This window comes from Morone saxatilis, unplaced genomic scaffold (assembly GCF_004916995.1).
Source record: "Morone saxatilis isolate NCDOM2014 unplaced genomic scaffold, NCSU_SB_2.0 Contig17, whole genome shotgun sequence".
Taxonomy (NCBI): Eukaryota; Metazoa; Chordata; class Actinopteri; family Moronidae; genus Morone; species Morone saxatilis.
In genome coordinates this window covers 6,936,002-6,962,057 of record NW_023339729.1, presented here as the reverse complement: position 1 = coordinate 6,962,057, position 26,056 = coordinate 6,936,002, and the positions used below count along the sequence as shown (strand labels likewise).

The window sequence follows — 26,056 nt, the reverse complement described above, 5'->3', positions numbered from 1 at the left end:
AAGTCCAGACAGGAGGCAAAACGCCAGCTCAGTAATGTCTTCACAGCTCCATCTCATCTGAACAAGCTGCTCACACGTACACACACACATACTCAGCATTAAAAACATTACAAGCACCGGACAGCATTGACAATCCCTAATTAAAAACAGCTTGTTCACAAGGGACAGGTGAGGTTAACTGGGAAGTTTCAGGCCAACACAAGCAGCACTGCTCCTCACATCAGCTGCAGGTGTAAACCAGCCTCCTCTCACACATAATGAATCAGCTTGAATTACCGCTGTTTCATTAAAACAAACTGGCTCATCAGTGTACTTTGGGATTATGATTTAATGAGGAATAAACAGCCTGGAGAGCCTGGATTGTAGGTGGTGCAGCAGACACCTGGGGCTCACCAAACAGGGAAATGTCAGCATCTGTATTTGACATCCAATGCCGACACCCCTGACACATCCTGCAGTCACAATGCCTGCCTCTGGACCACACCCCCCCTCGAAAAAAAAAAAAAAAACACACACAAATCAAACAGATGTGAGCACAAAATATAAAAAATGTAGGATAAACACTGGCAGTATTTGTTTATTTTTTTTATTTTTTTTTTTAAATAAGAGGAGATAAACCTGGGGAGGTTGCTCTGCTTTACCTCTGCCTTGTTTTCTAGCTGGATGTATGTGTGTTTGTGCTAGACAGGCAGAGAGAGAGAGAGAGCTATGGCTGGATCTGTGTCTAAAAATATCCACTGAATTTTTTTCTCCTTCTCTGACTTAATCTGGAAGTTTCTTCCCACCCTGCTCTCCTGTGATGAGTTATCCTCAGTGGAACCGACTAGGACACATCTTAAAGGACGTTATCACTGCTGCTTCCGTCAACACATGCGTCATCCATAGACCTTTATCACTTTAATATAGGACCAGATAACAGAAACATCCAATACAATGTATCTGCTGCTAATAATGTTTATTTATGTCAAAACTGAGTTGTTGTTGTTGTTTTTTTTCAGCTTTATAGTAATTTTTGAGGTTGTACTTTGTGGTATTGTTTTGAGCTGAAACAGACATTGGTCGATAAGAAAATAAATTGTTGCCATGCATCAAGTGCAGTCCTCAGAGAATTGTGTTGCTTTTCTCAGTTTTATATAACTATTTATTGAAAATCTTTGGAGTTCAGACTGTAAGTTGAAAAATGCTATTTAAAGACGTTGCACTGGGCTCTGGGATACTGTAAAAGGCACTGCTTTTTCCATATTTTCTAACGTTTTGCAGACCATGATTACCATAAACAGGACAAATAAAAAAGATGCAGATCAAAATAACAGACGTCTAATTCAGTAGCTCTTCAACTTAAGATGTTCATGTTTAGCTGAAACTGTGTTGGAAAGGTGTGTGTTCAGCGTTACTGTCACTTTTCTGTCTGTGTCTGTGGTTTCGTTGTGTTGTGTCAATTGAAACTGGTTTTATTGTGCTCACCCCTTGTGCAATGTATGGTGATCCTCAGAAACAATAATTAAAAGTAAGGAATGTACCTACAGTGGCATTTAAAAAAAGAAGTCTTTCAAGCTGTCAACTTTCCCTCATTTTGCCAAAAAGCTCAAACATTCTTCTAAATGGGAGACCCAGAGCCCGTTGATGGAGCAGAGGACCGGGCTGTTGGCTGTCTGCTCTTGCTTCATCATCAGCTCAGCCTGCATCAAGTTTCCAAATGCGCTGGGCTTGCTGTATTTGTGGTATATTGCATTGCCCAAATTCATTCACAAACCGCGCAATACCCATAGTGTGCATGCAGGGGAATGTATAGGCCTTTAGGCACCAAGGCAGCGCTACTGATACGTCCCAAACCTTTGTGACTCACCCACTCACCCACCGTTTCTACGCTAACCGCTCACTGGGCTTTTCCACAGAGTGAAACATTATCTGCAAACACTGACACAGAACTTGCTGTTTCCCACCACCAGGCGGTAAAACAACACCATATTTTGCTGCATGACGCTCACCTTTGTCCGTTGTCCATGCCGTTTCCGACACGGCGCCGTAGCTCCTGAGCGCGCGCTCGGTGTCCGAAATAGATTTCTTCATTTCCATGTCGGTGGAGTGGCCGCGCGCAGAAACCAGGATAACAGCGAGGCTTTCGGGTAAATGTACACGTCTCCTCGGTGTGCGTGCGTCCAGATAACTCAGTTTCACCCGGTGACGAGGCTCCAGCGACCCGAGATGTTGAGCATCTTTATTGAAGCTTTTCAAGTCCCTCGACGTGTGGATGGAGGTGAGGATGTAGGGAGCATGCGCAGTGCGGGCCGGGATGTGAAGACTTGGGAGACACCCACTGGCACTGAGATGACGTTAAAAATAAAACAATAGGCGCACAGTTGCACTGGAGTTCTTATTGTCAGTCTGTCCCAATGATGTGTATTTCCTATATTTGCACATTTAAATGCCCCATGTGTTTTATTAATAAAGGGATATGTACACTAGTGCAGGGTAATAGCTATTTCAGCATTGTGTCTCTGAAGTGTTAATTGTTATCTGGCTGCATAACTACCAAAGGTTAAGTGGCAGGTGTTTCCACATGAGGGGGTCTGGTTGCATATGGCAAAGTCTGTTTGAGCAGACGGTTCCAAATTTAGAAACAACTTTATTAACGGGTGCCTTAAGCTTAATTTCTTAAGTCTTAGCAGCAGGGAGAGATAGTCTGAGTGACTAAAACAGAGCGTGAAAACACAGACTGCAGAAAAAAAATGGCACGCAGCAGCCGGCAGCTCTTTCAAAGTACATGCTGTGCTCAATATATTCCCAGAAGAGAGGGAGACAGAGCTGCAGTTGCATCTAAACGATGAGTAATACAGGGAAGTGAGTAATATTTCGGTCTGGACACAAGCCAAAACACACCCAGGATGCACCTTTGATGGCAAAATATCAGAGGTGCATGTGATATTTCAACTGTAAGCATAAGACGGAAACTGTGGGTCTGTTTTACAATGTTGGTACAAGTGTGTCACCCGAGTTCAGTAATAACTGATTTCTTGTGTGTTGCTATAGCTGTTTGCTCAGTAAACACTCACACAGTGAATGAATAGTATGTGTTTTAATGTATTCAGCAATAAATATTGTTTACCACAGTTAGTGCAACTAAAGTGCAAAATGTGATCAAATCATTTTTCAATAAATTACAGTCAACAACACAATCAAATTTAGACTGTGTTAAAGTAGCAAACCAACCTTTGAATGAGTCGGTAATATTACCCAGTCTTCAGCTGCTGATATGAACAAAGGGATTATTCATTTGTTTGAGCTTTCCGTTTCAGTTTAACACATCAGCATATCAATAATAAATAGAAACGAACACTCTAACACTACACTAATATTAAGTTATTATATATAAGGATACAAGTTAAAAGGTGTCTGATAAAAGGGATCAAACTGCTGTAGTTATTACATTATCTTTCTGTACCGCAATACCAACACTGTATTATTATTAATATCTTATTCAGAGTAGTATTAATTCAGTTATGCAGATCAAATAATAGAATTACACAGCAAATTCTACTTCAAAATGCAAACTAGATTTAGACTAAACCATATTAGAAAACAAAAATAGATGCATCTCTCTGTGACACAGGGGGTTTCAGTAATACATAGGAAAGTGAATCAAAAGGGTTTTTTGAGAAGTGAGAAGTTTGCCCTGAACCGTATAAATATATGGGAATAACAGTCAGCTCTTGTACTGCGCTGAACTTTATAAAAATTACCTCTGTAGAAAACTGCTTGGCGGAGGCATCTGACATTACAAGAATCACTGCAGGCAAAGAAACATATAAACATTTCAAAGAGGTCAAATAAAAAAAAAACTAGAATAGCAAACTGTTTTAGGAAATGGTGCAGAGAGAAACAATAGAGAGCACTCCACGGTATCACATTAACATAAAGTACGACAACAGGCAGGCAGCATTTCCACATTCAAGTATATGGATGTTTGAGACAACCTTCATCAACCATTGTTAGACAAAACTCAAAGTATTCTTCAGTAGTATATTTTTGGGATAATGGTTGAAACTGTGGAACTCATAAAGGTATTTTCAGATATGTTGTAGTGTTTTGTTGTTGTTGTTGCTTTAAACAACACTGTTTGTGAACCTACGCTGAATCTCGTGTGTGCTCAGCTCATTATGGCCCTTATGTATAAAGTATCTACCTACACATTAATAACAAACAAACATACTCTAGAATATAACAGGTTATAGGTACCTGTGTGCATCTGTATTTGGCACTTCCTGTACCAGAGTGTAAACTGGAACCGAAGCAGATAGTCCTTGGAGATCAGGCACTCTGTAGCAGCCACAGATAACAGTCCAAGCACTTGTAATAAAGACAAAAAAAGAGAGTGATATCTAAAAGTTTAGCAATTTGCCCAATTTTATGAAGTTAAAAGTCTAAGCTAATACGTTAGCTGCCACTCCACATTGTGGAAATATTTATTTCCCACTCTCATTCCAGTTTTTCATTTAGATGTAAAGCAGAGGACTCAAGTTTACACTCTCCCATCCTCGCAGCTTCTGTCCCAGATACAGATGTCCTCGTAAATCATCCCAGTATCATTAAACATGTCCCAATTAAATAAGGGAACTGTTTTTATAAAAACAAAACCTGATGAGAAACGCAGCATGGCGACAGTTTACTGTGGGATGTTAAAGTGGGGCTGAATTACACATTCCCACTGAGGAGATGTGCTGTATGAATATTGAAAAATATACTGTATATACATTCAGTACATTTGCTGGGTGCTGTTCCCTAAAGCACCTTACAGACTCATAAGGATATCCATTTTAGTTTAGTGAGATTTTGAACTCAAACCATGGCAGTGATGGTGCAGCATCAATCACAGAACCAGCTGTCTCCTGTTTGTTTGTCCCCCTCCATTACAACGGCCGGTTCTACATATTTCAGTTCTGAGTGGATTTAGATGCTACTGTTCCCTCTTTGGGAGCGTCCGTCTTCTCCTTGGAGTCTACGTTCTCCTTTGTAGATTCTGCTTCATCCTCTTTAGGAGGGAACATCCATGCCAGAGCAGCGCCGGCTGTGCCATCACCACTCTGACGTGAGAAGCAAAGGAAGGTGGCCCAGACGAAGGCACAGCAGCCGGTGAAGGTGGTCCGCACGTACAGAGGCACCAAGGCAAAGTTGAGAAACTAAGGGAAACAGATACAAATATAGTATGTATATTATATATATATTGTAGATTATTGCCGTGTTTGAATATATCTAAATAATTCTGATTATTTTAGTAGAGTCTGTGATTGTGAGAGTCCAAAAAACTAGGCTGATGGAATTTAACCTACATTATTTCTCTCTGACTTTATCTTATTATATGTGTTTATATGATATTTGGGATATTAATATATTATTATTATTATATTTGAAGGGTTGCTCCACAGGTCTGTCTTTCAAATTCATCATGTTGCAGAACCACCAAGATTGGCTACTTTCAATATTATATCAGATATTAAAAGAAATGCAAATGTGAGGAAACTGAAGATTTTAACAGAGAAGACAATCTTTACTCAAAGGTTTACTTAGTAACTCACACAGGTTTATCATGAGGCTGTGAGATGTGACTGAAAGTTCAGAATCATTAGCAAGTAGACCTTTGAGCTTAGATTTAGACAGGTCTATGCATGGCAGATATGAATATTTACCTGCATAAATGGCCAGAACATCAGCCCTGTCTGAAAAGAGAGATAAACAGAAAGCACACAAATCATTCAAAACGTCCAGAAGAAAAGCTCTGCTGACACAACTGAAACGGATGTGGACTTCAACATCGACTGAGAGCCATGTAACTTAGCAAAACTCAGAGGCCTCTCACAAAATCAAGTAATAGCTGATACATCTGAGGAGGCACTTTCTGAAGAAATCGTGGTGTGAATGCTGTTGAAAAAACTCAAATTTTAAAATCAGAGAAGGGCTGCAAATTGCATGAAACTTAAAACTGCAATTGTGGAAAAAGTATGAAAGATATGAAAAAGTGGAATTTACACGAGAAAATCCCAAGTGCCGTGAACGTTTAAAACTTTTTAAAAAAGGAGTTTCTATGTGAATGTATAAATCACTGGGAACAGGTTAAGATGAGTGGGTTTGAAGAAAGTTGAATATTCTGACATTTTAATGGGATTTGATAGTTGAGTAACATTTGAACGTGAGTTTCTACCTGAATGAAAAGAGTTGAAACGGCATGAAAAACTGTCCATCCATTATTTTAAATGAGCAAGATTTGCCAGAAAAGGCAGAATATTTCTGAGTGTGAATGAGGAAGGTAATAGCAACAATGTCTGCATACTCAGCTTCAGATAAATGGAGCTTTTACATTAAAACATTGGTGTACGTGTTGTAAAAAAAAAAAAAACATTCAGCATTCACACCAACTGACAGTTTGCACACACAGATCTATGGTTGTACACACACACACACACATAAATACATGCACTTTGATTCAGGCACAACTTAACTGTCACAACATATCACAACTGATACCATTTCAGTGGCAGGAACATGTGACAGCCTGTCTCTGCTCCCACTCACCTTATATGTATTCAGGAATTTCTCTCTCCAGTCTGCTGTGATGTCCTCTTTGCCTTCCAAGAAGCTGACACCTGGGTGACAAGACAAATTCATCCTTTGACTGTCAGCTGGAAGATGGTTTGACTGATGGTAGGTACTTTTAAGAAACCACAAACACAGTACACAGTATAGTAGTATATATATATATATATATATATATATATGTATGTCTTATAGGAGTAGGGACAAAATCACAATGGCAGGGTTATTAATACAGTGGTATAAATATTGCTTGCAGACATTATCACATTATCAGTACAATGACAGCATGTACATTAGGATTATGGGGTTTATATAGCCTATTTTAATGGAGTTTAGTTTTTTTCTTTGCTTTATTAGCATCAGATTTTCAGATTTGATCAGATTGAGCTACTACTGCAGTTTCCTGTGTTAGATAATAGGAATATGACATATTGCCATAACTTGTCATGTGTAATAGTAATCCTTCAGGCTTATGTCTTTCATTTGACCTTTACTAGTCAAGGTTTGTTTCACAGGACAATGGACAACTGCTGATATTTACACCACAAGTAACGCGCACAGAGAGGACTTGGGTCAGGTGACACATTGACAGATATCTGTTAACCATTAACTTCCCGGGGGGCTGTGGCGTGCTGCCCCCCGCCCGTCCGTCCCACTGCCCACCGACCTGTGTAGAAGACACTGGTAGCCAGGGGTGCCGCTGTAGTCTGGTCTAGGAGCAGCTTCCTCATCACCATCCCGACGGAATTCCCGGGAAACCTCCGCTCCAGGAACCGCATCCAGAAGAAATTGAAGTTACCATGGAAACTGAACGCGATCACGGCAACGTTCCGTGTGTGGCTCCAGTCCATCTTCTCCTTCCGGGAAAACCACTGGTGGACGAAGTCCCCGCCAGCGAACAGACAACCGTACAGTGTAACGTTGGTGACCCACGGAAACCGACGGACGTGTCTCAAAAACGCCGTTCGCATTATTTTACCGTTATTGCCGCCCAGTTGAATTTAATAGTGTGTTAACAAAAGGTAATAAATACTTTACGGTAACACTAGCTTTATGTGTAAGTGAGCTAGCTAAATATGACACATTAACGTACACAGACACTGTATATTTCCGACCAGTTTTCGATAGAAGACGCTCATAAGGCGTATCGACGACAAATTATATATGTTTCTGGTCTAATAAAGGTCATAAAGTCATATAATATCAGATGGGATACTTGCTTGTCGTACACCATCCGACAACCGGCTCGGGACTGTCAGCCAGACTGCCACCGGCCGGGGCTCGTCGTTTTGCGTAAAATTACTACGCCCCCTTTTTACGTAAAAGAGAAAGCAGAGGAAGATACAGATGAAGGGCGGAGCCAGACTGCAGACCTTGAGCCAATAGTTTGTTATCAGAAGGTACAGCAGCTCAACCTGACACAGTACCTGGAGCTGTCTCAACAACATGTCCCTTATACCTGAACTGATCTGGTTTTTGCTGTAATAAATAGTATCACAGGAGAGGTGGCTGTATGAGCAAATCAGTGTCCTCTAGCTGTCAACTTATGGGGGATGAGGATATGTTATTTCTTTACATAAACAAACCATTTTTGACAAGGATCCCTTACGTTTCTTTATAAATAATTGTGGCCAAGATTTTCTAAATGTAACATTTTACAGTTGTAAAATAAATGTGTAACAACTAAGTAATGGTTTCTAAATTATGTCAGACATAACTGACATTTCTGTACTGTACTACTACACCAATATTTATATATAATGTATATACTAATATAGCTAATATAGCTACATTAGCATATAGGGTGTTGATAGGTAATGTGATATATAGTAATATACTCAAATGACATTCAGTCTGAACACTCAATATAGGCATAAGCATTTCAAAATAGATTTGACAATTTACATTTATTTAGCAACAGGTGCAGTATGTTAGAGTAAAAAGTTGCACCAATGCTTTAAGCACCTTGCAACTTCCTGAATAACACAACTGATGAAAAGGCCTTATACAGTATGATGTTGGTTACATTGTTAAGTTTGAAAAAAGACTAAACTAGACAAAACACCCCTTGCATAAGATTACTAAACACATTTACACATGCACTTTCCTAAAGCATACACATTCATAGCCAACTATACAGCAGTATGTAGAGTATGTGATGAAATATCATATTCCTCTCATCAGGAAGGTGCATTTCTTTGAGAAAAATAAACTTACTGCGCAACTCTTCAACAATGCAGAGCTTAGCAAATAAAATTCTCTTTACTGTTTTTAAACAAGGTGCCAAAATAAATATATTCTTTGTTGCTATTGCAGCAAGTTCCCCTCCTCTAATTATTCCTTAACAGTAGGTCAGGCATTTAAGAACCATACATGTGGTTTTACATGTTTTAGCCCATTAACTACATATTGTGCATGTACTTTCAAAGCATACCAAGTTTTAAGATTGATTTCACACCTCTCGGAAAAGTATTGGTTTTCAGAACCTTCTGGATATAGGCAAGAATTGATTTAATGGGGACAATGTAACATAAAACACTGACAAAAATATAAAGGCAATTCAATTAAGCTTCAATTCTGCAAATTGATTGGCTGTACTAGTTTAAATTGCACAATGGACGTATGCAAGGTAGGTAGGAAATTGATTAAAAAAAATAGTTGCAGGTTTTGGGCTAAAAAAAAAACATAAAAAATGAGAAGTATGTTTTTTCAACTGGTCATAAGACAGCAATGTTAACTATTTCAAAATAGCCAAGCATAATAGCACATTAACTTTGACTGACAGCAACACAACAGAGGGTGTAAGGTGCAGAATTTACATCACCTCACAAGAGTGGAAAAATGAACTGTTACAGGCATGAACAGAATCACTTTCACTTCCTCTACTCTCTTTACTGGACCAGCCAGATGAATCAGGAGAGCTATTCAACATATGCATGGTCAAGTTGGGGGTTACCTCCAAATTAAGACACAACGAACAATAACAGACAGTGGGTGGATGGGTCACAGTGTATCCACTGAGCTGAGAGGCAAAAACAGTCACGTTCCATGTTAAGGTTGAGTGAAAGATGGGAGTAGTGCTCTATGACTAGACAGCCCTCTCCCAGTCCCCCGTCACAGTCCTGTGGTAGAGCTGTGGCTGACCCCCGGGGAACAGGCTATCAGAGTCGGGGTGTTTTAAAAGGAACTGGATGGTGGACTTCATGTGCTGGACGAAGTGTGGCGGCTCAGCCATCGGAGAGGTGGACAGGTACTGGGCATGAGAGAGAAATACCAGAGTCAAAGTCTGTATTATGAAACTTTCTGAACTTCTACGTCACACTCACACTGGGAGTAGAAGAGACATTCAGACATAACAGAGGCCTTGAGTGAAGCAAGGAAAGCAGTATAATAGAATATAGTATAACAAAGGATGAAGGAAATCATCTTTATTGGACTACTAATTACTTCCACATTTCTTTACCTTTAAAATTGTGTCATCATTTTGTGCCAACCAGAAGGCAATATCTAGATTTGGAGACCAATTGCAAGGGCCGATTTTAACAAGTCCTCGACTTGAGTCATATATGTCAGCCATCTGCAACACAACAAAACATTCATTTTATTAATCATTTTTGCATTGAGTTTTGAGTTTGTTTCTCAACAATGAGATCTTGGCCTGTTGGTTTTAGTAAATAAATAGCAAAACAATTACCACATTACCAATTTTAAGGAAAAGAGTACATCAGTATATTTTATTTGTTTATGATAACCCCATAAAAAAAATACTTAAAACATGAGGTTATCAGTTTTTAGTATGAAATAGAGAGACTTAAAATTATGTTGTTTTACTCACAGAAATGTCCAGTATCCAAATAAAAACAAAAAAAACCCAACATTTTATATCTTACCTGTCCCCCGGTGAAGGTCCTCGCAGATCGCAGCTCTTCTGCAGGTCCTTTATGAGTGAATGACGAAGGGAACACATCCCCTGTTTTAACATTTACACCTGTGCAGAAACAGCCATACACATAGTATATTAGAGATCACGTGCCATGAGCGCATTGCCTCCCTCTAAGTCCGTAGCATATTCATCACTTACCTATTCCATATACTACAGGCCTATGAATTCCATCAACAACAATGTCATTGATTTCTACAAAAACAGAGAACAGAAGGGTTACTTATAATATAATAATAACTTATGATAAAGGCTCGACTGGTATATTAAGTCTAAACAATAGTAAACAAGTCAAAACCAAAATGTTACCTGTGATGCAGCATGTCTCCAGATGAATATCCTCTTTCTGTTTCTGGAACGCTGCTGTAAAGCGAATATGGTCTGTAAGTTTTACAAAGCTCTAATGCCACCCACTTCATATGAGAAATGAGGTAATTTTAAAAGACTATACCCAATATGTTAAGGCTGAGTTTATGGGATGTTTTTGACTCATCATTAAATCCCCCAACAAGATGGAGCTCAAGTCTGCATAATGGAAAGCAAAAGACAAGTCAAAAATGAAGAAGCTCTGAAGAGGATGTGCACTTTCGTTATGTGTCTTTGTTTATTTCGTACCTGCCCTCCTTACTGACGTTACTCAGTGAGGTGACAGCTCTCACAAGGAGTGGGACTTCAGACCAGGTGCTGGAACCATCACAGTGAGCAAGGCAAACGGCTCCACTTCCTAATAAAATTCAGTCATGGCAGACATCAAAAATGCCATTCCTGACTACATACACAGGCAGAATAAGGCACACAGCATAAATCTAATGGAAGAAACGTTACCAGTGTGTCGCAACACAACCAAATGACAGGTGGTGGCATCATCAGATCCAATTACCGAAACACAATCTGTGACAGGCAAGACAGAAAAGCATGCGTTATCAGTATGATCCAGATTGGACAACTTGGAGTACTATCTGGGAGTAAATTAGAGGCAAATGTTGTAAATGCAGGATTTGAAATCTCTGTATTATATACTCAATGAGAAAAGAGGGATTGATATTTAGACACTCCCAGTGCAATAACCAGGCTTTACTCACTGTCTGCTGGTGTTGTTGCAGCAAACTCTCTTTGTTGGACATACAAGAGGCACTTTGGGTCGACGTCAACCAGTGGCTTGGAGCGAAATGTTCTTCCATGTTCCTGTGACATAAGAATAAAAGACGTATTACTTAAAAATGTCAAATTGACACTGTAGGTTCTGTGTATTCGTCACATTTAAACCAAAACACAATCAGGTAATGCTATTTATTAATATTGCTTCATTGTTGTTAATATAGACTGTAAACCCTCTTCTAGGTCTTATTCTTATTTGACTACACATTTATTTTCATAGAGAAGGAAAATGTAACCCTTATCTTTCCACTGATGAATGAAATAAATCAATAAACACCCCTTACATGTCAAAATGATTATTTTCCATAAAGACCAGACCTCAAAAGTTGTCAATTAAGGGAGCTATCACGTTTCCTTCCCATTTCTTCCTTATTTTATTTTATTTTATTTTTTTAAATTGTACACACGCAGGAAACTTCCATTTAGTGACACTTCTTTGAAAATGAATTATCATACGACAGTCGACTGAATCATATGACTGATTGATGACTGGTGATGGCAGCTAGCGCAGTAAGCTACATGGAGCCCCACTTTCCGCAAACAAACCTGTAAATGTGGAAATGTGTCGAACAATTCCGCTGTCGAGTTAATGCGCCCAAGTCCTCTATTTTGAATTAACAAAGGCATATCCGAGTTGCGCTTGTTCAACTGGTCACCATACTGTTATAAAGAGCAGCAACTTCCTACTCTGATGATCTTATTACACACATATCGAGCCTCGGCGGTCTGCTCGCACTTCCTGCTGCTGCAAGGCTTTCTTCTTCTACTGCTCCTGCAACAACACGGCTCGCGGTTTCTGACACATCGCCACCAACTGTTAAAAAGCACGAACGCGTACACAAACCGAATTCACCATCGTTACATAGCGAACATTCGTACGTAGCATCCGTTCTATCTAAGCGACGCTACGTAGAATTACTAGTTGGAGATACGTCGCTAAAGAGGGCAGGGAGGGACGGTGCGACGCGGTGGCCGTTTAGCTACGTGACGCACACAACATTTGTTTACTGAAATCCTTATTTAAGCGTACTTTCAACATACATGTAGTTTTTTACTCGTCAATCGCGGCTATTGTGTGACTTTGCACGTCATAACGGCGCACGACGTAAACAAACCGGTGTCAAAAGTTATAAACACTGCGGAGACGATAGTAACGTTGTAACTCGTTTCTTCGCCAAAATGAGAGGGGGTTCCTCCTACGGTGACAGAGACAGGGACCGTGGACGAGACAGGTTAGTTCATCTGTGGGAACAACACATAACGTTACTTATTTACCACAGCAGCTGCGTAATGTGGAGACATTACAGCTAGTTTGACCCAAAGCCATATGGTTGTGTTCAGTTCTCTCTGCAGTGGGCCGATAAGGGCCACAGGAACAAAAACAACAAAAACAAACCTCCCCAAGGCCTCTCCTCAGGTTGTTGGTGCTTTCACTGTAAAGTTTGTACTAAGTTAAGTTATATATCACAGTATTTATACAAGTGTAACATTAGCCCTGACCCTAAGGTGGCGCCAGGATAAAGGTCGTGTTATAGACTGGAGTGCAAATATTTGCTGGGCAGGACTTACAGTGTGAAAATGTCACAGTAACATGTTATAGCCGCACCAGGCATAGTTATCTGAGCCTGCAGACAAACTTCATAACACTTTCTAACATCTGCAGACTCATAGAGAGCTGTAATAAAACAATCCACATACATAAAGTTGTGCTCCTAACTTAAATTAATAATAATTCTGCAAGTAAAATGAAGTCTATGCACATGGATTCAGCCGTAAAAACACTGGTCACAGATAAAACTACAAGACAGAGAGAAATGATCATCACATGACCTCTTTGGTGAAGCTAGCCCCTGCAGTGTTGATATAGTAATGCTGCAGCCAGCCTTGCTGATTCCCCAGTGCTCATTATGTCTGGACCCTAATCTCTCAGGCCACGGTTTGGGGCCATGGGCGGACGCAGTGGACCCCCACCAATGAAGTTTGGGAATCCAGGTGAGCGTCTCCGCAAGAAGAGGTGGAACCTGGATGAGCTGTCAAAATTCGAGAAGAACTTCTACACTGAACACCCTGAGGTCCAACGCCTTAATCAGGTAAACCTTTGTTGTTCTCTCTCTTTCTGACACTCACAAACAATATTGATACACAAGGCAACACACATTTAAATCCACAAATGATAAATACATACAGCCATGCCTCATAATCATATTTCTCAGAGTAATTTCAGCAGAAGGTAATCTAAAAAATCTGAATTTACACACCATTTCACCAAATACATGTTTCCTCTTTCTTCTCTCGTTGGCTGTTGTATCCAGTATGAGGTGGAAGAGTTTCGCAGGAAGAAGGAGATCACCATCAGAGGCTCTGGCTGTTCAAAGGCGATCACCGGCTTTCACCAGGCACAGTTTCCTCGTTAGTAAACCATACATTATATAACCTAAGACGTTTGCACAAACGATCTCTGGGAAACATTAGCATATACAATAAACAATTCATTCACTAGCATCTAGGGATTTCAAAATATCCTTTTTGTTTTGAATCCCCTTGCTTTTTTTAATTTAAGCAAAACTATACAGCTGTTAGTAAAATGTGTTTTACAAGGACAAGTGATGTGTTTACAAGAAGAAAATATTTTCAGGGCTATCTTGTTGATTGTCTCCCTCTTTCTTCGGGCAGAGTATGTGATGGATGTGCTGATGCAGCAGAACTTCAAGGAGCCGACAGCGATCCAGTCTCAGGGCTTCCCTGTGGCCCTGAGTGGCAGGGACATGGTGGGGATTGCACAGACTGGCTCCGGAAAGACACTGGCTGTAAGACTGCCTGATGATGATCACTATTTGACGTTTAATTGGCGATGTTTACATAGCACATGTCACAGGATACAAATTGCTGACAAATAGTATAATAAGAAATGGATATCTGGAACAGCAGTATAACTGCACAGGGGCAAAGTTAGATAGTTTAAGAGAGTCTAACTAATGTGTTTTTAAAAGGGATTCATAGGAGAAGGAATTGGTTAGCCTGATCTCCTGTGATATGATAGTAGGACACGTATTTAGTTGTATTTTGTTTTTTTGTTCCCTGCAGTATCTTCTTCCTGCTATTGTACACATCAACCACCAGCCATATCTGGAGAGAGGAGATGGCCCAATTGTGAGTGCAAATTCCATATTGGTTATTATGTTAGATAGCTTCATAATATCTAAATGATACCACCGTAGTAGTATGATGGTACCTTAGTAGTATGATTTAGGAAGGCTGGCTGTGATTCAGGGCACAGCTAATGGGATTCTAACAAATAAAACAAACAAATTAGTGTTTGTATAAACGTCCTCATTCCTCTTCATCCTCTCTTTACAGTGTCTGGTGCTCGCCCCAACCAGAGAGTTGGCTCAGCAGGTTCAACAGGTTGCATATGAGTATGGGAAATCTTCACGTATCAAAAGCACTTGTGTCTACGGTGGAGCACCCAAAGGACCACAGATTCGAGACCTTGAGCGTGGTGGGTATTTGTAGACTGGCACATGCAAGGGATTATTCAGAATAGTTTGAAAATCAAAACCTTTTTACTGAGAATCCTCTTCAATATACACTTTCTGTATACGTTCCTGGCTTCCCAGAGGTGGGGAACTAAGTTGACTTTAATAACTGAACAGCAAAATGTAGCACAGTGTTTGAATTTAAACTACATATTTAATTCATAGAAAAACACAGAACTAAATCTTGGTTTGTAAATTAACTATATACACACACAGACACACACATACATACACTCACATGACATATGTGCTTCCTGGTATTTTAGCGCACACTGCATTTCTCTGTGAGGTGTGACAGTATGGTCAGTAAATGTAAAATGCATAGTGTTGTATGAACAACAACCAGAACACAGCTATTGGGGAAATGTTCTGCCCAAGCATCTAATAATGTGTGAATCTTTTTTGTTGTTGTTGATTTGGTATGACTCTAGGCGTTGAGATCTGCATTGCCACACCTGGCCGCCTCATTGACTTCTTGGAGTGTGGGAAAACGAACTTGCGGCGCTGCACCTACCTAGTGCTGGATGAGGCTGACCGCATGCTGGACATGGGCTTTGAGCCACAGATTCGCAAGATAGTTGAACAAATCAGGGTGGGACAAAGGCTCCGTTGATGACTGCTGATTTTAAAATGATCACTGTGACTTAATGTACAAGTATTTTTCAGTAAAATCAGTTGCATTCTTTCCCTCCCTGTGTTTCTCAGCCTGACAGACAGACTCTAATGTGGAGTGCAACCTGGCCAAAGGATGTTCGGCAGCTCGCCGAGGACTTCCTGAACGACTACGTCCAGATTAATGTCGGCGCTCTGGAGCTCAGTGCCAACCACAACATCCTGCAGATTGTCGATGTCTGCATGGAGACTGAAAAGGACAACAAGTAAGGAAAGCCAGTGAGAGAAGTCTGACCTAAAATGTCATGATTATCTTAATTAACTGCTAACATAGTGTTACAGAACTTGAGCTCATCCTTTCACACAGTTGATGTGCTGTGATCGCCTCTCCCTGTCTGCAGACTTTTTCAGCTGATGGAGGAGATAATGGCTGAAAAAGAGAACAAAACCATCATCTTTGTGGAGACTAAGAAGCGTTGTGATGATCTTACCAGGAGGATGAGGCGCGACGGGTGAGGAATTGTCTGTTATGACACAACATTTTGACAGTATTTCTAGGATGAATTATGCAAATTACTAATAGACAGAAGCTATTCAGAGTGTTCTCTAATCCTGCCACTTCATTGTGTCTTTCCTTTCTAGGTGGCCAGCCATGTGTATCCATGGAGATAAGAGCCAGCCAGAAAGAGACTGGGTTCTCACAGGTAGGAATACTTGTAATACAGTGCTACCACTTCCCTCCTGTCATTTGTTGTAGATAATTTCCTTCCGTAAACTGGTGTTTATCAGGCGCTCCTGAGGGGCAGGACAGTATAGGAAAAACACTTCCCTTCTAAGCATCAGTTTTAAAGTTCCTCATCTATTATCACATGAGTTGAGTTTGAATGGAGATAATGTTTTCCATCCTGCTCTTTAGTTTTTTTTCTATATCTGTTTCTGATAATAACCATACTGATATTTTGTTTAATCCTACAGAATTTCGGAGTGGTAAAGCTCCTATACTGATTGCTACCGATGTGGCCTCTCGTGGTCTGGGTATGTCTGCTCACACATACAGTTAATGCTACATAGTATCTCACATGATTGTCTCTTTTCTAATTAATTCTGCATTGTCCTGCAAATCATATATTTTCCTCTAAATAATATTAAGCCTATTAAATACTTACAAATAAACAGTAATATCTATTTGCAAAGTAATCTTGACCGGTAGGTAAGTATACTGCAGGTGAGACCAGCTATATCTGGCAAAGTCGAGCAATGAAATTGGGTTAATAAAATGCAATTCTAGCACAAGTGTAGAATTGTTTTCTTTTGACTATTTTCAGGTTGATATTTTGACATTTTTTCCCCTTTTCCATAATGGATGCCACACTAGGATTTTTTCACAATGCAGATTTAAAAATAAGTACAATATGTAGTATTGCTGTCAACTAGAAGTGTGAAAATAACAAAGAAGGTTTAACCTTTTTGAATGTAGTGATGTACAATGAAATAATTCAGCACATTATGTTTAAGGATTGCCCTTAAGCTGATAGTTTAATGAACTGTTAAGTGCAGAATGGAGGCTTCAGGCCTTCTGGTCTTCTGGGTTCATAGTCTGTTTCTTGTTACTGCAGTTACAAAAGCTTCCTTCATCCGGGGCTCTTTGGCACGCTGCTGCCTGAAAGGAGGGGTCTGTGGGGCAGATGCTCCTGCGCACCTTTTCTCCTTTATGCTATCAGTGCAAATTCCACCCGTTCTTCCACATAGAGGATAATACATCATGTAGTTGTTCCATTTATATATTTCTGCAAAATGATACATGTTATGTTTTGCAGATGCATTTGAGTAGGACAGTGACAGCTGAGCTGAATTATCTCCGATCCACCAACAGGAAGGCTAGGATGGCTAATTTGATATCTATTCTATATTTGTTGGCAGGATAAATGTGAGAAGGGGGGATAAGTGAAGTGTCTTTAACTTGCCAAAATTCCTATGACCGTATCCTTGTTCTTTTTTCCCCTCTTCTCCTCTCAGGGTTTGGCAGCACACGGCAGCTGTAACAGTCTGCGCTGCTGTCACTGCCCCCTTCGTCACGTTAAAGTAGAAGCTCAGCTAGTTTTAGAGGGATTAAAGCCCCTCTTTTCCTTCTTGAGTAACTAAGATCCCCCTGCCCAGTTTTGTCAGAGTTTGTAAATCCAACGAGCCTTCCTTGGGAGCAGCCTGAGGTGCCTGTATGTCTGCCCATCGGTCCGTCCCAAAAAAGCAGACAGACAGGGGAGAGAGTGTTAGACGGGCTCGTCTGGATCCAGTCCTGGCCAGGGTCTGAGGAGGGGCCTGCAATGCAGCGAGAGCGCAACAGAACCAGCCGTTGTGTGCATGTCTCTTGAGGTTTAACGGTTCTGCTCCCGTCTGGCGTTGCTGGTGTGTGGAGAAGGGTGAGGAATGACTCCTGTCTCCCTCCCCCTCAGCCCCTCCCTATAAACCAGGACTGATCAAGGGGGGACTACCTTTGTAAAAAACAACATAAAGGGGGTAAGTACCTCACCGCCCCTTTCTCTCAACTCCTCCATGAGCTCACCATACATTCTGGTACCTCCATCGTGCTCATATGTTATAGTCAAAAGTCCCGGCACATCGTCATTCTCTTACTCAGTGGGTTATGGCTTTCCTCTGTCATGATGGAGGGGGAAATGTAGACTTATTGATCAGCAGTGCTGTCAGAGCCCCACATCTTCTGTAATAAGAAACAGACTCCTTGTCTTCACACATTCTGACCATTAATCACATTGGTGTGAAGACTATGAAGCCTTAACATGTTTGTGTCCACCTCGATGCCATGTTCACTAAGTTTCAAGTGAGCGTGAAAACCTGAAGTCAAGTTCAGTTTTAACTGTATTTGATTTAAATGAGTTCAAATGGTGAAAAACTGAAATGAATCTTTGGATATATGGATTTTTACACGATGTCTGATAAAGCAGGTAAGTCACTCTATTTGTTTAGATTTTTGTTTTTTTATACTTTTTTTTAAACTATTATTAATAATATCTCATTTAATTTACATTTAATTAATCATATATTTATATTTATTTAAATACAAACCATCAGCTCTTGAAGATGAATTAAAGTGATCAATTCTTTCACCAGAAGCTTTTTCCCCTCTTGAGATGATGATCTGGTTCTTTTCCCCATGCTGTAAAATATCTGTACCCAAAAGACGTGGAAGATGTCAAGTTCGTCATCAACTATGACTATCCCAGCTCCTCTGAGGATTATGTCCACCGTATTGGACGTACGGCCCGCAGTACCAACAAGGGCACTGCCTACACCTTCTTCACCCCAGGGAACTTGCGGCAGGCCCGAGACCTTGTCCGAGTGTTGGCGGAGGCCCGGCAGGCCATCAACCCTAAACTGCTTCAGCTGGTGGACTCAGGGCGTGGTGGAGGAGGAGGGGGTAAGAAGGACTGTCACAGTTTTTCAGCTTAATACATCACAGTCAATCATACAGTCTAATAGAAAACATTGGTATTTTTGAGACCATTCTGTAGTGATAAACAGTTTAAATATGATACTGGTTTTAAAGTTGTTGTTTGTTATAGGTGGCAGAATGCGTTACCGTGACAGCAGCTCCAACAATCCTAACCTCATGTACCAGGAGGAGTGTGATCGGCGCATGCGCCCTGCTGGCGGCGGCAGCAAAGACAGCCGCAGCGGTTTCAGCCGCGACAGCCGCAACAGCCGAGATGGAGACCGCTCCACTTCCTCCGCCTCTTCCTCCTACAGGGACAGAAGCCGGGAGGGCAGGAACAGCTACAACTCGGGCTCAGATCAGTACCAGAGTTATGGCGGCAGCGGGGGCTACAACTCCCGCAGTGGAGGCCAGTCCAGTGGAGGTCAGGATCAGCCTAGCCAGCCTCAGGGTCAGTTTGGCCAGCCTCCTCCTCCGTCATCAGGGGGGCCGCTGCCACTGATGGCTCAGCAGTTCGCACCACCACAGCCACCGCTCATGGGCTTTATGGGGCAACCACCCTACCCTTTTACTTCTCCACCCCCTCCTCCTCCAGGTCCTCCACCTCCCCGGAAGTAGAATTATGAAGAAGCAGCAGAAGGTTAATTTGCGCTACTTGGTGTGTTCACAGTGTAACTTTATTTTTCCTCTTAATCTCTTGTTATCACCAGGAGACGAGGGTTTGAAAAGGCATTAATCTAAGGAGGTAAGGGCTTATATATTTTCTATTTGTTTTGTACCTTTAATACACACCATATGTGTGGAATGTAAATTTTCATAGAGAAAAGGAAACTACGAACTTTAACCGCTATTTTTTCTAGTTTCATGCAGTTTCTCTAGACTATGTACCCTGGAGGAACAAGTTTGGGGTGTTGTCATTTCAATGAAACACTATAGCAGATTCCTCCAGTTTGTTGTCCCTCTCAAGTTTAAGCTGTTGTTCACTGGCTGTATTAGGATGTGGTTAGTATGAAAACTAGCTTGCAGTGAGGGCTCAGTGGTACATGGTTGGGAATAAATGATTTCTAATAGATGCCATCACATTCCAGAGTCATGTCATTGCTTTATTAAATTTCTAAATCTTTGACTTATATTGTTTGAGGGAGAATTATGTTTTGACTAGCAGTATATTTTCTTTCTCCTATTGCATTGATTTTGAGTTTGTGTTATTGTAAACACTGAAATAATGCATTCAAGTTGTGAGTCTTTTGATACCATGCAACCACTATTTTAGTTTGTTTAGTGTAATAGACTGTCACACTAGATTCAGATACATTATATTGTGCATGTCTTCACTTTTTTCTGTCCTGTAGTAAAAAACCGATGTGAACTAATGCAGACACATATTCATGTGGATTGATTCCTCCTTCATTTATTGTGTTCTTTTTACAGTGCTTTCTTAATAAACAAATGAATCAAAATTGTATTTTCTCCTACTTTGCAAGTTATTGATTAAATTATTTATACATCAGGTGAAATCCCTGTACAAATGATTTTATTTGCCTTAAATACACATTTATAGTACATTTTCACTTTGTACCCAGCAGTATGTACATGTATGTTGCTTTTCTTGATAAATATACATAATGGCATGAAGCTTTTATTTACATTAAAAGCACAAATGGAAAAGACTGTTTCCTCAGTAATACTGTACAGGCTTCGTCACAACACTTAGTTTTGCTCTACTTTTTTGTTCTTGAAAATCTGAATCAGATCCAGTTTAATTGATTGAATCACTTAGGGGTCTCAAGTTACAGGTTTGTAAAGTTGTTTTCTTGTTGTCAGTCCTAGTTTATGTGGGAGGTCCAGTCCGATTCATGTCTTTCCAGGCAGGACAAGAGTGACAACATTGCATGCACAGTGATCAAGTTTGATCAATAGGTTCTGTAAAGGGGTAACTCTGCAATAACTTACTTCATAGCATACCCTCTAAATTCACCTCAGTGAACACTAGAACCAGACATGAAATAGCGTGGCTACAACACACAAGTCCCCTGTCTCACGTTACATTTTTCCTAGTTGTGGGAAGGGTGCGGTCGCTGCTACTGTAACTCCAGTCCCGTCAGTGCAGACAGGGATGACAAATCAAAGATGAATGCTGAGTTAATACCTTCTCTGTCCAGAAGGAAGAGCTTCAGTCTGTGTCATCATCACCACCATACGCCTGGTAGAAGAAGCCAGACGGGACTAATTTTAGCATCTGCTGATCATGCTTCTCCAGTCAGAGAATGTGCCACTGTACACCCTAAAGACGATATGGACACGATAGAGGCTGCAATAAACATAAAACTTTAGTATGTGTGGTCTTACACAAAATAAATCTGATCTGAATCTGATGCTTTCAATGCATAGTTCACAGTACATCATGCTAGGAGCGCAAATGTTCATTATTTACAATGTGCTTGAGCCATGAAGGACTGAAGGTTAAAGGTTACTGAGGCTACTTCTTTTGTCATTATTGCTTTCTTCCTTCCAGTCCTAAACAAGTTAGACATGTAAATGTATCTCTAAACAAATAAAAACTGAAATCTCTGTGGAACTGAAATAACTGATTTATATTATTACAAATCAATGGCACTGTGTGATGACTGCTGATGTGGGCTAATCTACTAAATTAAATGTAACACTGGCTTTCAAGTAGAAGTGTATAACTGAATCCATATTATTAAGTGGGTAATTCTTGTATTGATCCACTATAAACTGAGTCTCCAGCTCTGTCCCGATTGTAGTTACACACATTTGGAGTTGCACGTGTATTTCAGAACCACTCTGCCTCCAATCTCATTTTATTTTAGTCTTTATGGCCCTAAGAAATGACCATAGACCCGTGCTCCAATCATCTCAGTGACCATGGATATTGGGCCGATTCTGTAACATCATTTCATGTGTAATTTGTTACAAAGTCTTTCCTTATCAGAAAAGACTTTGTGACATGAACAAACGAAAACAAAAAAAACAAAAATCAAACTAGTCATTTGTATACATCTATGTACAAAGAAAATGAAAATCAAACGTTTCATCCCAGGCACATGTGGTAGAATCAAACCGGATGTCTGCAACTCAGGACTTCACATGTCCCTCTTTGGGTCAAAAGACAATGTACTGTAAGATGGAATGGTTTCTTGTGCAAAATTTAAACAAAATAAGTGCATGAAAGTTCATTTGTAAAATAAATCTCCAAATCAAACTCCTGAGTGAAGCATGAATGTCGAAAAGTGTCCCAAAAAAAGAAAAGTGCAGAAATTAAATAGCATTTTAACAGGGGCAGAGATTTAGTGCCCTTCCTTGCTCTTTCACAGAAGACATTTTGACATGTAGGAAAAGCACAGGTCTAAATAACAAATCAATGATGGCTGAATTCCACTTAGTTGCGTCAGTTTCAGGCTCCACATACTGTTCATGCTCACTGGAACACCTGAATAGAACAGATCCATCGATAATGTTATCAGTAACGTCTGTGCTTTTCCTACTGTCACAAGTCTACTGTGGAGAAGACCTGTTGTCACAGCTTCGACACCTACACACACAAATCAAGTATAATTTCCTCAAAGCGGCAAATATTAAAACCAAGCCAATTCTTAAAAACTATGTACCAATTCATTATGTATGCTTCCGAATTCTCCTTGTACTTTTCCAGTTGTTAAAACATTTAAGATCAACTCCTGAAACTCCTACTTCGACTTAGTCTCCATTGGATAAAATGCAAAACCTCAGTGTGTTAACATTACATTTAGTTTCTATGCCACTCTGTATTTGACAGTTCTCATTAGCGGGTAAAGAGGAAATGGTTTGCTAGTAAGTTAAGCATGATAGTATTTGACTATTAAATCCACTGCTGCTGCTCTTCATTGAACACTGAAGTAGAGCTGAAACAATTAGCCAACTTCTAACTACTTCTTATAACTGAGTTGGCTGAGTCGGGTTAACTACCAACTACTCCACATAACATCATAAGTTGAACACACTGGGTGTTTTGGCTGTTGGTCATACTGTAAACACATGTAAGATATCACTTTAAGCATTTCACTGCCTTAAATTTGAACAGAATAGTATTACTGGTGGACTGACAGAAAACAATGACCTGCTGCAACCCTACTCTGAACACTGGACACGCACACTGTGACAATATTCAGAATGCAGGACATTTTCGCTCACAATGTCCAAAGTTGGGAATGCATCAGACACTTGCGTTAAGTTGAGCAATGGGGTTTTGTAAACAAAAACAATGTGATACACCAGCTGTTACATGTAATTCACATGACATGGGACATCAAGGATTGTTAAACAGTATGCAAATCAGACAAATGCACACATTTAGTTTTTAAAAGGCTCAACTTGTTTCCCACAAAAGTTACTGCATTGAATCAATGTGTCTGACAGTTTGCTTTATAGTTTGCGTTGGACTGATTGTTGGAATAAGAAGCTGCAAAACACAGGAACACAGAGATGATTGAATAAGGACAGGAAGGCTGCGAAGGAAGGCACAAGGTAGAAGCTGGTTCCCACAACTGGTCTCATGTCAGTTTGTATTACCAAACTGGAGTTTGACACCACTGGAGTGTAAAGAGGCCGTCTTTCCTCAAGCCAGCGATGAGGGAGAACTTCAACCTAAATCTAAAGGAAGCAGCAGATCACATGACAGGAGGTTGGTCGTTCTCACTAAAGGTTCCCCCAGGTGTTTGGAGGTGGGAACTGGTCCACATCACCAGATTCATCATGAGATTTGTCCCCCAGGTTGAATGTCAGCTTGTACCGCAAACGTACTTTTTCCTGAAACACAAGAACGTTTGATGTTACATCGACAGTAATGTGTGTTTGCTTGAGGTGTTGAATGCATTACCTTCCTCAAAAAGAATATTTTTAAAACATTGTAAAATCATACATTGTTTACATCCACGTTTGTCTTCTTTGCTGCCTTTGGTGGTGCATCACAAAGTGTGTTTGCGTGTTACCACTACCAACTCTACATTAGCGGAATAGCGTGAAACCAAAGGCAGGATGTGGATTACGTCGCCCACTTGCATGTGAGTCCACGTGCACACTACCAAATCAAGGAGCCATTAAAAATGAGTGGTCAAAAACTCTACAGGGTACCTTTAATTTGTAAGATCACTACATGTTTATTAAGTTAATAAAATGCAAAGCCTATAAAGCAGTGTTTCCAAAAATGACACAGTATCACAATCAATGCCATTATGCATATTTAATTTATATCACAGACTTTTATTGTATACAGTATAATAATGTAAACATTATCTTTTCAAGATCAAAGACTGGAAGTTAGCATAATTACCAAATATGTCCAAAAATCAACAGGGACTCAAATATGTCCAAAAATTAACTATGGTTAAGAAAATGTATTGGTCTGACCTTCAGATATTATAATTATTATAAACTAGAATTCTTCATCCACTTCTGTCAGTGACATTCAGGTAAATGTGATGAAAAGTAGAAGAACCAGAAGAAGCTGATGTATCAAACAGTGATGTTGATAGTATGATATTTGTGGGGGTCAAGTGGCACCGTACCTTGTATGGGTTAGCCAGCAGTAGGATCTGTGTGACGGCGGCTGGAGGCAGGATGGGATTGAAGGCTGGGAGCTCGGTGCTGGACGGAGGCTGCAGCTTCACTTTCATCACCTAGGACACAGACAATCATTGAGTGCATTTTCTGGATATTTCCTTATATTGTAATCTTCAGGGTTGTTTCTTCTTTTTGCTGTGTATGGGGAGTATAGCTTTTCCAGCCATATAGAACCATGTAATCAGAAAAGCTTTCGGTACCTCAGATTCTGCAGGAAACTGTCTCAATAAATGGTCGTGTGATAAACCTGGTGCATGTGGCAGATACGGTTCAAGATCTAATTACAGTTGTAATAGTGTTTGGTTTACTTGTGTATATCTGTACCTGTACTCTGACATGCATAGAAGCTTTGATGTACAGATGTTCAGTATGTTCAACTCTGCACTCCTGAGCCGGATAAAATTAGGACAGTTTTCCAACCAGTGAGCACCTGTACTATTTGGCAGAAAGGAAACTGAACCATTAAGATAGGCTCAAAGTGTGATAAGTGATTTACAAATGAATTAAATGATGATCCTGTTTTCTGTTCCTATAATTCTGCCGTTACTTACATACTTTCCGTATTGTGAATAAGTAGTTGTTAGTAGTAAGTAGTTACCCGTAGTTGGTTTGGTAATTAGTAGCCAGTTGTAACACAAAGAAATATAGTTATTACTTATTAAGTTTTGAAGACAAACATCATGAGACTGTCAAATGAGATGTGACACAGAAGGACCAGGAGAAGAACAATGTGATAAAGAAAATGTCATGAGTACATTAAAGATATCTTGAATAAGAACGTGAGTAAAATCACGTGTTTCCTGTCAACTGCTTACAGTGGATGCGTTTATTGTGCTATAAAATCAGAGCAGGGAATGCCTATCCTCAGTCATGTGGTAGGTGCAGCCACTGACTCTTGCTTGCAAGCATTAAAGATGGGTAGAGATCCAGCACATTGTGTCAACTTGGTACTTGATTGCCAATTTCTCATCTGCACTAGAAAAGGACTGAAATTCGCAACCATAAAACATGGAACATTATAATTGAAAGATATGGTTTCCACCTGACTGAATGTTAAGACTACATGCTGCTGAGGAGGCAGAGGCTTGTGTGGAGAATTCAAATGGCTGTTTTTAGGACTGGATCAGAAACCCTTTAGGTATGGGATGGTGT

At 40.2% G+C, this 26,056-nt stretch overlaps 5 protein-coding genes across 6 annotated transcripts in view; 1 reads left to right on the top strand and 4 right to left on the bottom strand.

Annotated features, from left to right (window-relative positions):
* The window catches only part of LOC118326547 (bMERB domain-containing protein 1-like), an 8,657-nt gene extending 6,384 nt beyond the window's left edge, over window positions 1-2,273 (bottom strand). The window contains exons 1-2 of the mRNA XM_035659561.1: window positions 1,989-2,273; window positions 314-414 (exon numbers count right to left, since the gene is read on the bottom strand). Coding sequence (XP_035515454.1) covers window positions 314-414; window positions 1,989-2,076 — 189 coding nt within the window. The 5' untranslated portion in view covers window positions 2,077-2,273. The remainder of the gene's footprint in view (window positions 1-313; window positions 415-1,988) is intronic.
* Window positions 2,274-3,082: 809 nt separating this feature from the next.
* On the bottom strand, window positions 3,083-7,869 carry LOC118326451 (mpv17-like protein). The gene is made up of 4 exons (XM_035659446.1): window positions 7,256-7,869; window positions 6,568-6,638; window positions 5,685-5,714; window positions 3,083-5,177 (listed from the first exon to the last, which is right to left on the bottom strand). Exons 1-4 carry the CDS (start codon window positions 7,557-7,559, stop codon window positions 4,932-4,934), a joined length of 651 nt encoding a protein of 216 aa, XP_035515339.1. The 5' UTR covers window positions 7,560-7,869; the 3' UTR covers window positions 3,083-4,931.
* A 749-nt stretch (window positions 7,870-8,618) lies between these two features.
* ntan1 (N-terminal asparagine amidase) lies at window positions 8,619-13,518 on the bottom strand. Of its 2 annotated transcripts, none has more exons than XM_035660916.1 (10): window positions 12,962-13,518; window positions 11,611-11,713; window positions 11,354-11,419; window positions 11,144-11,252; window positions 10,980-11,053; window positions 10,838-10,891; window positions 10,670-10,723; window positions 10,479-10,576; window positions 10,052-10,165; window positions 8,619-9,841 (listed from the first exon to the last, which is right to left on the bottom strand). In XM_035660916.1, the coding sequence occupies exons 1-10, from the start codon at window positions 12,986-12,988 to the stop codon at window positions 9,677-9,679; spliced, it is 864 nt and encodes a 287-aa protein (XP_035516809.1). In that variant the 5' UTR covers window positions 12,989-13,518; the 3' UTR covers window positions 8,619-9,676. The 2 variants fall into 2 exon arrangements, with proteins under 2 accessions (XP_035516809.1, XP_035516808.1); XM_035660915.1 differs by lacking the exon at window positions 12,962-13,518 and adding an exon at window positions 12,233-12,487.
* On the top strand, window positions 12,618-20,745 carry LOC118327522 (probable ATP-dependent RNA helicase DDX17). The gene is made up of 13 exons (XM_035660913.1): window positions 12,618-12,918; window positions 13,617-13,776; window positions 13,999-14,095; window positions 14,360-14,493; window positions 14,771-14,836; window positions 15,044-15,185; window positions 15,654-15,814; window positions 15,928-16,100; window positions 16,236-16,346; window positions 16,477-16,538; window positions 16,810-16,869; window positions 19,031-19,267; window positions 19,413-20,745. Exons 1-13 carry the CDS (start codon window positions 12,866-12,868, stop codon window positions 19,898-19,900), a joined length of 1,944 nt encoding a protein of 647 aa, XP_035516806.1. The 5' UTR covers window positions 12,618-12,865; the 3' UTR covers window positions 19,901-20,745.
* The window catches only part of LOC118327521 (ADP-ribosylation factor-binding protein GGA1-like), a 12,428-nt gene continuing 6,789 nt past the window's right edge, over window positions 20,418-26,056 (bottom strand). The window contains exons 16-17 of the mRNA XM_035660912.1: window positions 24,850-24,960; window positions 20,418-24,091 (exon numbers count right to left, since the gene is read on the bottom strand). Of these exons, the coding sequence (XP_035516805.1) occupies window positions 23,981-24,091; window positions 24,850-24,960 (222 nt within the window). The 3' untranslated portion in view covers window positions 20,418-23,980. The remainder of the gene's footprint in view (window positions 24,092-24,849; window positions 24,961-26,056) is intronic.